The sequence below is a fragment of the Oscarella lobularis genome, chromosome 14, assembly GCF_947507565.1.
Source record: "Oscarella lobularis chromosome 14, ooOscLobu1.1, whole genome shotgun sequence".
Classification (NCBI taxonomy): Eukaryota; Metazoa; Porifera; class Homoscleromorpha; order Homosclerophorida; family Oscarellidae; genus Oscarella; species Oscarella lobularis.
In genome coordinates this window covers 2,353,327-2,367,637 of record NC_089188.1, presented here as the reverse complement: position 1 = coordinate 2,367,637, position 14,311 = coordinate 2,353,327, and the positions used below count along the sequence as shown (strand labels likewise).

Here is a 14,311-nt window from a genome sequence, read left to right as displayed (position 1 = left end):
CGGCGTCTCGCATTCCATCGCTGATATCAACGCACACGGAGATATCCATTGCGAAAGAAAAAGAAGGAGAGATGGACGTGTGGCTGCACGAAAAAGACGTCGAAGAAACGTGCAAATGGCTATCGAATCTCGCCCTTTCGCACGACTATACGAATTCGATACGAGGTAGAGGAAGAGAGGCGCCTTCTCTCGACAAAATAACAACGTGACGGCCTTCATTCCTTATAGAAAACAGCGTCGACGGTCTCCAATTGATGCACGTCGAAAACGAGATGCTCGGTAAGGGAGGATAACGATAGGAGAATCGCTTATCAGCTCACGCGCGAGCGCGTGTAGACAAATTGAACGTTCGCGACACGGGCGATCGACTCAAAATTCTCAACGCCGTCTTCGACGTGCGCGAACACATGAAAAACAGTCTCGATCGTCGACCGGCGACGACGCCGCCGCCGCTCGGTCTCGAAACGATCGTGGAGGGAGAGAACGAAGAGGAGGAGAACGATGAAGAGAACGCGGGGGCGGGGGAGGGGGAGGAGGGGGCGGGGCGAGTCGAACTCGAAGAAGTCATTCAGGTTGTCGTCCATGAGGAGGAGGAGGAAGAGGAGGAGGAGGAGGAGGAGAGCGACGACGACGAAGAATTTCACATTATTATGCGCGACGACGGCGATTCGGAGTCGAAACGAATCGATCAATTGGCGCGCGAGAACGCGACGCTTCGACGCGATTTGGACGAACGCTTGAGTCGACTTCTCAAAGTAAATAATATAATAATATTTATTGTCACGTGACTATTTTTTCCTTATTAGTATGAAGTCGAAATGGGACAGTTACAGCAGGCGTACGATTTGCTCAAGTCGTCCGGTTCGAAAAAGGAAAAATTGGAATTGGCTATGAGATCGCGTCTCGAAGACGAAGTGAAAACATTGCGAGAAACGAATCAACTTCTAGAAGGTACAGAAATAATATATAAAAAAATATAAATAATCTGTATTTTAGCTGAGCTTGAGAATCAACAGCATTTGCACATGGCCACGTCGAAAGCGGTCTGCTACACTGGGGAATGTGTCTCTTATCTAATCTCATATCATATCATTGACAGACAGTGGATGAATTGAATTCCCGACTGGCGGAGAGCGACCACACGGCGGCAACGTTGAGAAATCGAGGTAAGGTTAGATAGAAGCCGAGTTCTTTGCATTCTTGCGGTCTCGTTGCATAGAAATGGCCTATGCACTTGTTTTTCTTCTTCGTCTCCTGTTTTATTTATATGAGTGATGGCATTGTTTTTCTTATCCTCTAGCGTCGGCCGCCGAGGAGGCATGCGAGCAACTCGAACTGGAGCTTCATCAGTGCCAGAATCAATTGGCGGAAAGAGACGGCGAGATACAAGGCGTAACGAACGAACTCTATTACGCGCGAGAAGAGATACAGCGGCTAGAGGAAGAGGTTGGCTTTGTCCTCCCTTTGGTGGGGGAATTTCTCCTCTAGGGTCTACTTTTAGTGTCGGAAGAAGAGCTCGATTGCCGAGAAGGTGCTCGGGCTTCAAGACGCCGTCAAATCTCTTCACGACGCTTCAGAGAAAAAGGAGGGTCTCGAGACGCGACTTCGAATGCAGCTCGAACAGGAAGTGAAACAGTTGCGAATGGAAAAGGCGGCCGGTTGGAGAGCGGCGGCAGCGGCGGCAGCGGCGGCGGTAAATATTCCGCACACGTATGTATCTCTCCGCGATAAATAATTTATATATAGAATGGTTTGGAGACTTCTGGAAATCGCGTGTCGATGAAGGGAAATGGTGCGGCGGGCGGAGCGACTGCTTTGCCGCCTGGCGACGGTCACATGAGAGAGAGTAGCGGCGATAAGGCGGCCGCCGATCGACGACTTCTCGAATTGGATGTTCAGTAAGGATTCCCCCCCCCCCCCATCGACGTAATTATTTCTGATTTTAGATTGGCTTCGCTGAGAGACATGCTCAAGGCGAAGAATCAAATGATCGATGTCTTGAAGAGGGAAACGGCGGAGAAGGACGCGCGATTGACGGCCGTCGAAAGGGTTCTGCGTCCCAACGGGCCTTTGGAATCGCAGTCGCCTCAACAATCGTCACAACAACAGCAACAGCAACAGCAACAACAGGAGGAGCTACCACTGTATCAAAAAAATGGGCAAGTGCCACCGCCACCCAGCTATCAGATGTCTGGACGCTCCGGCTTCTCTTCTGGTGACTATGAGGTGCTCCAGGTATAGGGTTGCACGTAATCAATTAAGCGCATTTTTGCGGTTATCTACTAATTATCTGTTAGTTAGATTAATGGTAGGCCGAGAATGGTTATAGATGTTGTATAGGATATGGTACTTATTAGATTTTCAGAGGTTTATTGTAGAGAAGAGTAGGTTTTTTTTGTTGGATTGTTTATTTAGGTTAGAAGCATTTATAGAAGGTTTAGTCATTATTACAGGTAGCATCCGGGAGCATGATTGCGTCATTTTCGAGCTTCCTCGCGTCCGTAAGCGAATCCACGGCGATCGTCTCTTCGCAGGGCGCAAAAAAAGGTACGGATCCAAAAGTACGTTAATGATTTTCCTCTAAGCCGCCCGGCTGGCCGCCCTCCGAGAAAAACGAGACGAAAACAGCTTTTCTCCTCCGTGTTTGTCTTGCCACTCACTTGAATTAAAGCGAGCGGAGTTTAGAAAACTCTTCTACGTCTAAACAACGCGCGTACAACCTCAATTCATGGAAATTTCGACACGTTTTTGTCCGGTCTACTGCGCAGACTCCTAGCGAAGTTCCAGCAGCAAAAACCCAATCTAAATACGGTTTTCCCTTTTTTTTAGTTGCGATGGAAGAAAAGTTGAGTCGGGGCCCCCGCTCGAGAAACTTCGAAGGCCACGTGCGCACGTCGCGGTGCACGTGCGGCTCTTCTGCTTGAGGAAGTCCGAAGGCATCTCACGAAAAGAAGAGACTATTTTTTTTGCATGTTTTACTAGCAGCATGAGTAGTTGCACGCATTTTGCTCTTGGATCTCCAGGGTATGGAGACAAGAGCACTCAGTTTAGCTTAGGACTTGCGCGCGCGCGCGCACTTCGCGAAGCGCGCGACGTGAAATGACGTTGGTACACGTCATTCCACGTCGCGTGCCACTTCCGCGTGAAAAGTAGACAGAACTATGCTCAAATTTTTATTGATAATATCCCGGATGTATAAATAAAAATTAAAAAAGTTCTCTCGCCTCCCCCTTCCTCCTCCTCCTCCTCCCCCTTGGTTGTCGCTCCTGCGCTGCCACTTGACCCCCCTAGGAGGCCAAGCGGTGAGACTGAGACTGCAGTCCCCACAGTGAACTTTAACCCAAGTCCACAGGGGGTAGGCACATTATCCTCCAGCCACCAAGGAGCGAGACTTTAACCCAAGTCCCCAGGGGAGAAGGCACATTATCCTCCAGCCACCAAGGAGCGAGACTTTAACCCAAGTCCCCAGGGTGAACTTTAACCCAAGTCCCCAGGGTGATGTCTTCGTCTACGTCTTCTTCTTTCTGCATCTAAAAATCGTCGGATTGATCGATGCGTTGGGGGAGAGGAGAGAACTGAAAAAAAAGGAAATTTTCACATTGAAATCTAATCAAATACATGCGTTCTATACCTTGAATGGCTAAGGAAACGCTGTGGAGGAGGAGGGAATTGATCCATATGTTGATATATAGGCATCTACAAAAAATGCCAATTTCACACAAAATTTGAGGTGTGAAGTCCTTTTGGCACCGCGAGGTCAAACAGGCAACCCATCCCCATTGTTTTATAAAGAAATCTTAAGAATCGGAGAGGTCACCAAAATGAGCAAAAACCATGGACTATAGCTCACGGTTTACCTAAAAACCTCAACTCACAGATTTCCAACTAAACGCACTAGATCTACTCTACTTTATCAGTAGAACAACCCTACGAGGTCAAACAGTTCGTACGGATCAAATTTCACAAAAAAGACCCACTTCCGGTATGTATTAAAATTAGTCACGCCCCTTAGAATAAGCCAAAAATTGGCGTGATAGACAATTTCGAGACGGTGGAATTAACTAGGTACTTTAGCCCTATCGTTTCACGTAGAAATCTTGGCATTCTGGGAGATGACGTTTTTGACCAAAAAGCGTGTGCTATAGTTCAGGGATGCTAAAAAACCTCAACTCACGGATTTCCAAATAAACGCACTAGATCTATTGTACTTTACTAGTCTAACATTGCTATGGGGTCGAACAGCTGATGCAGGTCAAATTTCGCTCTCAAAAAAAGCACTTCCGGTACACGTTATTATCAGAGGGGCCCCAGGTAAAAATCTCCACCTGATTATGCTTATGAAATGAGCGCGATAGCTATCAAAAGCTAGAAGACGCGCCGAATCAGTTAGAAGAGGGGCCCCCAGCGAAATTGCGAACCTGATTCGAAGACTCCGGCTTCACAAACGACAACTGAGATCATCGAAAGCGCGAAACGAGGGCAAAACGAGCGCGAAATCCGACCCTTCGCATTCGAACTTCGAAAGACTCTACGCACAAAGTCCCGGATCATACTTGACATCATTTCTTTCAACTGTGACCCAACTAAAAAAAACGGAAATCCCCGCGTGCATTCAATTGTACTCAATTTTGAATTCCTGTTTTTGAACGTCAATGTCTACGGACTTGTCAACCGGCACAAAGAAGCATTCGAATAATCCATCGACTGCTTCCCTCATTTTGAAACTCCTCCTCAAATCAAAGTGTCCGACAAAGAAAGGACTTTGAAACGAGTCGTTCTTTCCGAAAGCAAAGCGTTCCGGCTCAATGCGACTAGGATACAAAATCAAAGTCAAATTCTAAAAAAAAAATAGAAAGTCAAGCAAAATCGCCCACGTGACTAAATACCTTTTCGACAAGATTCCCTGATAGATAATTGCATTGCCAGCTGAGCGCAGTCTCCGGTTTAAAATTGAATATCTAAGAGAAAAATCAATAACGATAAAATAGAATCAATGTATATATAGATCCACTCTATTCGCAATGAAAAAAACGCATGGCTCCTGGGGGGTTCCAAACGACGCTCCATTGCAATGTTTCATTTCAAGAGGAAGAAGACTGTCTTGCTCATCGGTACTGTATCCAGCACCTGCACATAATCACGTGCTCTTACACCGTGACGTCATCACACAAGGACTTCTTACGATATAAAGCGTTTTTGATTTTCTTCGCGGTATTGAGGCGTTGTGGGGCGAGATCGTGCTCGCGAACGTACGAAATCGATACTTTCTTGCTCGGTCGGGGAGCGATGCCCACGCCGAGGCTCTCCGTTATGATGTTCGAGAAGCGGGGCCCCTCTTCGATCGATGGTATCGTGACGAGAAAAACGGTCAAGCAGACGGCGAAAAATGCGGCCAAGCACGAGTAGAGGACGAAATAGAAGGCTCCGATTTTTGCTGAAAGTTTATAGAGTCGAATCTCGCGTTGGTGTCGCGATTGTTTTCTTACCCCAGCTTGATGGTGTTCGAGTGAGATATTCGCCTGTCTCTTTGTTGTGAAGCGTGAGTTTCGCTCGCTTTTTGAAGTCGTTCGCCCAAACACGGAGTCGCTCTCTTCGCGTCAGTTTTTCCTCCGGCTCGTTCGTTGAGACGGAGAGCATGCGATCCGCTTGAGGACCGTTTTTGGATGTCGACGACATCGTGGCTTCGGTGGTGTCAAAAGGTTTACTTAGCGCGGCGCTACTGTACTCACGGATTCTGCGTCGCTCCCGGATAAGCTGAGTAGACACACACTAATAAATGAACTGTGGCTAAACTGTGACCGACTAGCTTACCGAATATAGGGCAGAAGTGTACTAAGAATACTAAGGCGTCTTCAACGCTTCCATCACGCCCACGTGATAGGCGATTAAAATTCTCGAGCACGCGCAGTGAGGCTTTCCCGCTCGGATCAGGCAGAATGGCTGCAAGTAAGAAGAAACAGGACGAAAAGCATCTGAAGATACTGCGCGAACTCGTCAGCGAGCCGGGCAACAAGAAATGTGCAGAATGCCAGCAACGGGGGCCCACTTACGTCGATATAACGATGGGAACGTTCATTTGTACGACGTGCAGCGGCCTATTGTAAGTTATCGTCGAAAATTCCCGCGTTTTTCGCGTTCCAATGCGCCGTCGTCGCACTAGGCGCGGCATCAATCCGCCCCATCGCGTGAAATCGATCACAATGACGAGTTTTTCGCCGGAGGAAATCGAAAAAGTACGGAATTCAGGAAACGAAGTACGTACGGGGCCTTCTTGCGCACGATTTTCTCCTTATCTTCCGCCGCCATAGAAATGCAATCGGGTTTACGTCGGAAAATGGACAGAACCGCGCGATCCGGGTCCCGAAACGATGGAAGAGATGAAAATCAAGTTCTTTCTTCAAGACAAGTACGAAAGACGACGATGGTATTTGGAGCCGGGAAGCGAGCCGCCCAAACGCGGGGGCGTGGCCGCCGGTAGCAATACACCGGAAACGAAACCCCTTTCGCAATTACTCGGAAGCACAGCGCCCAAACTCATCGTCGGAACCAGAACGGATGTACGGGAAATTGAAAAATCAATACTCGATTGATTTTTTGGTATAGAGTCCGGCCAGCACGCCCCCCGTCAGTCGAGGCACGCCTCCAGTCAGTCGGGGTACCCCCAATTTGCCGGCTCCACCGGGGGTACAGAGAAAGAGTAGCCAGGTGCAACAGCAGCCTTTTGCTACAAGCGTTGCACCTGAACCGGCAGCTGCACCGAAACAAGAATCTCTCCTGGATCTCAATGAAGCGTTTTCAGCTCCAGGTAACGTTATATTCACTATAATTCCTCTTTGATTTCTCTCCCTCTCAGCGCCTCAGCCGTCTCAACCCTTTGGAGGCCAGCCCGTGTTCCCACCAGCTTCCGGTAAGCCTCACTACTTCAATTATGATGATGATGATAGCACGTGATTTATTTTGTTTTGTAGGTGGTGGTGGTGGATTTGGAGCATTTACGTCCTTCTCATCGGCTCCTCCTCCTCCAGCAGCTGCATCGAGTAACAACCCATATAGCGCTTGCCACACACACAGTCTATTTTTTTCTCCTTAGTGCCATCGTCATCTCCGTTTGGATCGACGTCATTAAACGCAGCTCCACCAACGAGTCTCGCCGCTGCCCCAGCTATGACGTCAGCAGGGGACAAATACGCCGCTTTTGGTTCATTGTCATCGTCATCATCTCAACCACAGCCCGTTTCCACGAATGTAGACTGGAGTGGCGGTATCAATTGGGCCAGTGGCGGCGGCGGCGGCGGCGGAACTTCTACGTCCATGATGACGTCAACGGCATCCAGCGCCGACGGAATGAGCTGGGGTGCCGCTTCGTCACAACAACAGCAGTCTTCCGCCGCCCCGTCAATGATGTCCGCCGGCGGCGGCGGTGGCGGCGGAGGCGGCGTTAGTCAAATGAACTGGGGGGTCGGAAATGCAGGTAGTATGGGATTTAGTAGCACTACATCGTCAGCAATGACGTGGAATCAACCCCAACAGCCGCAGCAACAGCAATCGGCGGCGTTTTCTTCTAGTAATCCTTTCGGTAGTGCGGCAGCGACTCAACAGCAGCAGCAGCCACAGTCGCAGCCGCAGCCACAGCTCGCCCAAGGAAATCCTTTCGGTAGTTTCGGGAACATTGGTGGTACAACGCGTGGTCCAGCTGATGCAACGCTATTTAACAAGCCGCAGCCACAGCAACAGCAACAGACTTTTGTACAGCAACAGCAGCCCGGTGGATTCGTTGGGCAGCAACAGCAGCAATTAGGCGGCGGATTCGCCATGCAACAGCAGCCGCAACCTTCCATGGGAGGATTCGGCGGCGCTGGCGGCGGTTTTCAGCAGCAACCTGGGGGTTTTCCGGGCGGCGGACAAGCGGGATTCTCCGCCGGTGGCTTTGGGCAGCAGCAAGCGTTTGGCGCTCAAATGATGGGGCAACCCCAGGGGCAATCATTCGGCGGTCAAATGGGGGGACAGTTTGTGCAGGCTGCTCCAGTTCAAGCTCAGTTTGGAGGGTGGGGCGGTCAACCCCAGCAGCAGAGCAATCCGTTTATGATGGGAGGTCAGCCTCAGCAGCAGCAGCAGCAAATGATGGGAAGAGGAGGAGGTATAAATCCCTTTATGTGAGGAGAACAGCGGACGTATTCTAGAAAAGGGGTTGTTGAATTATTGTACTACTTTGTATACGTGTTCGTTTTTCTTACGCACTTGAGACTTCGTTGGATTGTCGTAGCTGTAGTTGTGTTCTTGATGAGCTTTTACCTAATAAATCAAGTTCGAAAAAAGGCAATTTTTAATTCTCGCCAATACAATAATCACAAATCCGTGTGTCTGTGCACATTTGCGTCCGATTCTCCTAGAGAAATAGAGCGTAATAGCGGCACTGATATACGATTGCGTACCCTTTTCATTGTCGCTTTCATTTTTCGCGGCAAAACGCTCTTGCAATTGCCGAATTTCGTCGTCGTAGTCCGTCCACTCGCTGACTATTCGCACCGCCGCTTTCAGCTTCGGTTCTTTAGTGAGCGGATTATTGCACTAAAAATTTCCGCGTTCGTTTTATCGCGGAACTTTTCTCGAGCGTTACGCTTACCAAATCGATTGTTTTCGCTTTCAATTTCGACTCGTCGCTGCACCACGTCTCGCACCAAAGCCACTCTTGCGGAAGCGACTTGATTGCCACTTGGTGTATCATATTATTCGGCAAATCCTGATCCAAATTAGCCAAACTGTTCGGATCTTGCGACAAGCCCTTCAAACAGAACAAATCGTACGCGCAATCGGAAACACTTCGCGATATTTACCTGATATTGACTCCTCAGACGATCTCCAGCCGCCAGTTGACGAAAACGATTCAAATCAACGACATAAAGAGCACTAGAGAGCGGCCCATCCCCAAGGCAATTCCCTCCAACAACAAAGCCCCATATTTTACCTAATATGATACTTCCTTCCACCGAGATGACTCTTCCAGTAGCCGGATTTCCAGAACCTTAAGACAATAGGCCGAGAAATCAAATAAACGTGCTATGGAAATACCTGAAACCGTCCATTTCCGTTCTGTCGTCGCAGAAGGGCGTGTAGGCGTAGGGCGCGTTATCCAAGTTCATGTCGACGAGTTCTTTCAAATCAGCTCGTACAATCTGATTCGATAAAGTCGGCAAATCATCAATTAATTATTTTAATTATCCTACCTGATCGGCGTCGACAAATATGATCTTTTTGACGCTGAGAGGAAAGAGAACATCGAGGAAAAGAATCTTATATCTTATATGAATTCGGATGAGAAACGAGTCGATTTTCGCGCGGTTTTCTTACCCCCAAATGAGTCGCTGTTTTTCTGTCTGACCGTGTAGCCAATGAGGCCACTTGTATTCAACGAGTTCATATTCAAAACCGTACTGTTCAGCCATAAACGGTAGAAAAGCCTAATGTCACAAAAAAACGTTTTTTTCACGGCGAACGATCGCCCATTCAAACCGACTTTAATAGTAGGCGAAAGAAAATTCTTCAAAAACCAAAATTTAACCGGAATCGACGCGTGCTTTAGAACAGAAAGCATCATTATCCTGAAGAAGAGGATAAGAAGAAAACCCTCTATCTATCTATCTAACACCCCTAGTACAAACCTCAAGAATCTTTCGTACAGATGCCCAGAGGCAACGGAAAAAACATTAATAACACCATCGCTAGATATATTCCCAGCAATTTGCTCCTCCGTTTTTCCCCCACCGACAAAACTACGCATCCAGCTTTAACCCCTTCGCGTCTCCCCTCCTATTTCATTCTTACTTTGAGAGGGAATCCCAGAAGCTCTCCTCTTCAAGTTCGTCTATATCCTTTCCGCCTTCCAATATGTCCTCCTTTTCTTTTCCCGGCTTTTTCGTCGCTCTTATCTGTAGAAATTTTCCGCTAAAACTTCCCAGCGCAATCGAGATTTTGTCGTCAATATTCAGATCCGTTCCTGTGTGACTCGTGACGTCATAAATGTCGGCGGATCGTCCTTCTCTCAATTTCAAATTCCAAACGCCAGCACTGGCTTTCAATTGAAAATAACCCTATATTTAAATATCAAAATTTTAAATTTCGGCACGCGTAGAATTTACCAAATTCGCCATGACAATCGTATCAAATTTTTCCGGTTCGGAAGTGGTACCCAAAACGAATTGCAACCCGCGAATTGGCTGTCCATTACTCGGATCAACGCACTGCCCTACGCAAAACCTCGCACCACAATCCACTCTCAATATCTCAAATCCTCTACCTTCTACTAAAATATTAGCTAATTCAAATTCAGCGTAAATTCCCTTGTCAACCTTAGAACGAAGTCTTATACGAGTAGAAACAGGTACGCGTTTTTTATTTACGTCTTTTAGATGGATGTTGTCTAAATCGTACACGCAGCTCACCGATTCCGCCATCCACGCCTTGGGAACGTCCATGTTGAGAGTGAAAAGCGGCTCTTCGGGCAAATCAGCGAAAACGGCGGCGGGACCAGAGTTCAAACTAATAAAACATTAAAAAGATATTCTTTGTCTTTTTCTCTCTCTCTTCCTGCCTTCCGTCGCTGGCGAATTGAGGCGAAGGTTCCAGCACGTAGCGATAGAAACTACACGCGATTAATCACTCGAAATTCACGTTGTTGCACTTCTTTACCGTTTGACTGGCATTTCGGACAGCTTTCCCACCGGATTCATATACATTTTCAAGTTGATACGAGTCACATTTTGCAACACCTGATATAGAAATTACGCAGGGAATAATATCAGAGCCTTCTTCCCTACCATAAGAAGAGCCGACATTCTCTGCGCACCTTTTGAAAAAATCTCTCTTAGTGAATTACTTAAAATTAAATGATTTACCTTTAGAAAGAGGATTGATTATGGCTGACATTTCGAAACTCGACGTTTCCGCGTCTTCTGACGTCGTCACGTGTGCGCAACTGCATCGAAAAAAATTTCAAAGAAACGTCGAATTTTTAAATTTAGTTTTTACCTGTGATCTTCAAAGAGCCCGACTTCGGGAACTCGCCTCTTTGCGGGCTTCGAAAGAAGCAGAGACGAAAGACGTAGAAACAAATTATTCCAATAATCGCTATAGCGAAAAAATTAGAAATAAGAATTAGAAATTCATTCCTACCTCGTATCATCATCAGGATTATCCCCAGAAAACGTCATTTCATTAACCTTTTACGAAAAAACAAAACAATAAAGAATAGTTCTAGTGTTTTTTTAAAATAGTACCAAAGCCATTATAGCTGTTCCATAGTGATCCATGACCGTTTTCTCAAGCAAAGAATAGTCGTCCGCGACAAAAATCTCCTCCTTAGACATTGGACCAATCATCTTGCACGAGAAACAATAAAACATTGCCACAAGTATTCCCCCATTCAATAACCTTTCCATTGACAATAACAGCTATTTGATCCGGCTTCAATTCCAAAACATTTTGAGCGTAAATTTGATACGTATCAATTAGAGTTTGAGCGTCGTCAAATCCACGTCGAAACTTCTCAATTTTGATATTAGTATCCTAGAAGAAAAGGACATAAAGATAAAGATTCCCTTTTAAATTTAATAAACAAACCTTGAAATTGAATTTGTCGCTAGACCGCGCCGCTTTCGCTTCCTCGTTCTCAGCCAAAATTCCCTTCACAAAATCAAGTGCCAAAGCTTCCGTTTGCGTTGCCAGGGCAGCGAGAACAATCTTCCCCACAAGCAAACTCTCCTCAGATTGAATAAGAGGAATGACGCCCAAACGAAAACGCTCCGAAACTTCAACATATTCCAAAGCATCCATAAGAGCCTGACGTCCAATAACAGTTCCCAAATCCACGGCAATCCAAACAGATAAAGGTTTAAGCGAAAATTCAAATCCCTTCTTTGAAAAATATTTCACCGTGGCAGAAAATGATGACGTCTCATCCAGAGAAATCGATTTCCACTCGCGAGTCAATATCCAATTATTGAATCGCCTTACGACATTGGGACGCGTCATCCAATAATTCAACAAATTCGTCTGATCCGTGACAATTCCATAATAAACGGCCTGTTGAAGTTTCGCCGTTTGCTCGTGTATCTCCATGACGATCTCCTGCTCCATTTCATTTCGCCCCGTCGCCTTCAAAACGACTCCGTTGAGAAGAACGCGAGGAAGAGCGACTAGACCGGACGATGAAAAGGCGGCACGCCCATTCGAAATAAAATCATCGTATTGATCGCTGTCTATGACGTCACGCGCTATATCTACGCCGAATTCGCCCTCAAAAGCCTTTGACACGTGCTCGTAAGTAACCGGGGATTTATCATCAATTAATCCGTCATATATGGACGATATAAGCCAATCGAGAGCCTCTTCGGCGTTATTCTCACTCGACATGTAAGCGAATATCTTCGCGAGAGCGATACTCGCTCGATCGTCGCTACTCACCACGAGAATTCCCACGCGAAGTGGGATACTGTGCTCAATGAAAAGCTGAATCATATTCAGAAGGGCCACGCCGTCCGGCGTCGACGGATCGACGCAGAAAATCGCGTTGAACATGTTTCGCGCGACGCGACGCAGCGTGCCGGGAAACGCCGGTCGAAGAATTTCTGTGACGGACTTTGGCCACGCGCGATAACGCGCGTCTTTCTCGAGATCGTTCACGTGACGTAAGGACGCGCTCCCGGATAAATCGACGCCGAACGATTCGTCGTTTCGGCGCAGATCGAGCGAGAGAAATCGCTTCGTCATGCCCCAATCGACGCCCAAGTGACGAAGACCTTCGGTCAGCTGCGCATCGTCGCGTAGAGTCTTGAGCAGCGTAAACGGATCCGTATCTTCGAGCGGAAGAACGAGTCCGTTCAAAAGAAAAACGTTTTGACCGGAATCGACACCTAGGGACGAGAGCGATCGCTGATTGGCTACGACTTCCTTACGCATTTCCGGTTTGACGGCTATTTTAGTCAAGGATCTCGCCAATTGAGGTATGCTTTGACTGAGATCGCGTAGAACGCGTAGGGATTCGGTGGGCGGCGCGGAGAGAACGCGTTGCGCTGCTTGGAAGCCGATATCTTGGAGTTGCCACGCCTTGAGGGGTGCCATCTCCTTTCGACTGTCCACAAGATGTTTGCGAAATTTACTCAAATCGGCGTTGTGCCCTTCGTGGAGACTTTTCAGACGATTGAATAAAAATCCTTCGATTTCGTCGTCGCCTTCGACGGACGTAACTTTCGCGCTGGAGCCGTCTAATAATCGCCATTTATTTATTTATTTATTTATTCTTCCTGTGTGCTTTACCGTCTTTCACTTCCGTGTCGTCAATTGCTTTATATTCGGTGCTTTTAATAGCGAGTTCAACTCCGTAGCCAGACAGTCTAGTCTTCATTTGAGACGACGTCTAAATAAAAGACTTGTAGAGATATCTTATAGATATTTCTGTCTCTCGCTTTGCCTTAGTAAAATGCCTTAGAATATAATGAATCTTTTTCTCCGCGACAAGGCTCGTCAATGACGTATGAAAATCGATGAATGCTTGTGTTCCTAGCCGCGCATAAAGTACGACTGTCACTGGATTGGTTTGAGAAGTTGGATAATGATGATCGAAGCTATAGAAAGCTGGACGAATCCTAGAAAAAAATTACCATATGTACTAAAATCTATAAATGGTTTCTTTTACCCTTTTGCTTTTTCTACGAGGCTTTTGATTTCTGAAGGGGAGCACGAAATTTGATCTTCAATCGTAACAAACGCTTCGCATTCATTTCTACTCAAATCTCGGGATAGCTGAAAAAAGTATCGAATTTTATATAAAAAATCGTGTGCAAAATTTCTCACCTGATAAAACATTTCGATTTTTGGAGAATATTCTCGCAGCGATAGAGAAAATGAAAGTAGATCGCTTTTCAACGGAGAAAGAAGATTTTTCGCTGTCGTTTTGATCAAATCGAAACCATCTAAAACAAAAAATTAAAAGAATTACATTATTCGAGTTCCCCGATCGAACGAACCTTTTTCGTTCGGCACAACTCGCTGAGAAATGCTCTCGACGAACTTCCAAAACGATTCGTCGCTTTCTTCGGCGAAGAATTCACTGCAAACGTCGATTTTCGCCCGACGCGCGCGCCGAGGTCGTTCTTCGTACCTTGCTTCTTGTAGGAGCGGCGTCGACGTCCATTTCGAGTTCAGAACGATTGTCACCGGCTTCTCGCTACTTTCAGCCCGCGCGACAAGGTCTAAAACGCACGCGAAAAGGCAAAGGAAGAGCATGAAGACCACGCGTATCTAATGTTAACGTGCG

At 46.9% G+C, this 14,311-nt stretch overlaps 4 protein-coding genes across 5 annotated transcripts; 2 read left to right on the top strand and 2 right to left on the bottom strand.

The window, feature by feature from the left end:
• The first annotated feature begins 9 nt into the window (after positions 1-9).
• LOC136195503 (angiomotin-like protein 1) lies at positions 10-3,217 on the top strand. Its single transcript, XM_065984827.1, has 11 exons — positions 10-165; positions 229-279; positions 337-755; positions 807-951; positions 997-1,043; positions 1,100-1,166; positions 1,301-1,446; positions 1,502-1,693; positions 1,747-1,898; positions 1,947-2,547; positions 2,830-3,217. Exons 1-10 carry the CDS (start codon positions 72-74, stop codon positions 2,239-2,241), a joined length of 1,608 nt encoding a protein of 535 aa, XP_065840899.1. The 5' UTR covers positions 10-71; the 3' UTR covers positions 2,242-2,547; positions 2,830-3,217.
• Positions 3,218-4,547: 1,330 nt separating this feature from the next.
• On the bottom strand, positions 4,548-5,899 carry LOC136195147 (sodium/potassium-transporting ATPase subunit beta-3-like). Its single transcript, XM_065984419.1, has 6 exons — positions 5,812-5,899; positions 5,487-5,754; positions 5,183-5,434; positions 5,012-5,127; positions 4,887-4,958; positions 4,548-4,837 (listed from the first exon to the last, which is right to left on the bottom strand). The coding sequence occupies exons 2-6, from the start codon at positions 5,674-5,676 to the stop codon at positions 4,613-4,615; spliced, it is 855 nt and encodes a 284-aa protein (XP_065840491.1). The 5' UTR covers positions 5,677-5,754; positions 5,812-5,899; the 3' UTR covers positions 4,548-4,612.
• On the top strand, positions 5,866-8,356 carry LOC136195140 (arf-GAP domain and FG repeat-containing protein 2-like). The gene is made up of 7 exons (XM_065984411.1): positions 5,866-6,100; positions 6,161-6,254; positions 6,309-6,557; positions 6,604-6,805; positions 6,854-6,907; positions 6,969-7,037; positions 7,091-8,356. Exons 1-7 carry the CDS (start codon positions 5,937-5,939, stop codon positions 8,155-8,157), a joined length of 1,899 nt encoding a protein of 632 aa, XP_065840483.1. The 5' UTR covers positions 5,866-5,936; the 3' UTR covers positions 8,158-8,356.
• Positions 8,301-14,292, bottom strand: LOC136195133 (UDP-glucose:glycoprotein glucosyltransferase 1-like). 2 transcript variants are annotated; one of them, XM_065984403.1, is made up of 29 exons: positions 14,156-14,292; positions 14,022-14,104; positions 13,849-13,967; positions 13,691-13,797; positions 13,466-13,640; positions 13,312-13,411; positions 11,617-13,259; positions 11,428-11,562; positions 11,274-11,375; positions 11,170-11,216; positions 11,026-11,124; positions 10,893-10,972; positions 10,815-10,843; positions 10,687-10,766; positions 10,589-10,639; positions 10,398-10,536; positions 10,295-10,346; positions 10,137-10,243; positions 9,823-10,088; positions 9,660-9,770; positions 9,515-9,599; positions 9,349-9,458; positions 9,225-9,297; positions 9,070-9,173; positions 8,966-9,022; positions 8,835-8,907; positions 8,624-8,782; positions 8,433-8,568; positions 8,301-8,386 (listed from the first exon to the last, which is right to left on the bottom strand). In XM_065984403.1, exons 1-29 carry the CDS (start codon positions 14,278-14,280, stop codon positions 8,346-8,348), a joined length of 4,488 nt encoding a protein of 1,495 aa, XP_065840475.1. In that variant the 5' UTR covers positions 14,281-14,292; the 3' UTR covers positions 8,301-8,345. The 2 variants fall into 2 exon arrangements, with proteins under 2 accessions (XP_065840475.1, XP_065840473.1); XM_065984401.1 differs by having other exon boundaries at positions 10,295-10,536.
• Between the last annotated feature and the right edge of the window lie 19 nt (positions 14,293-14,311).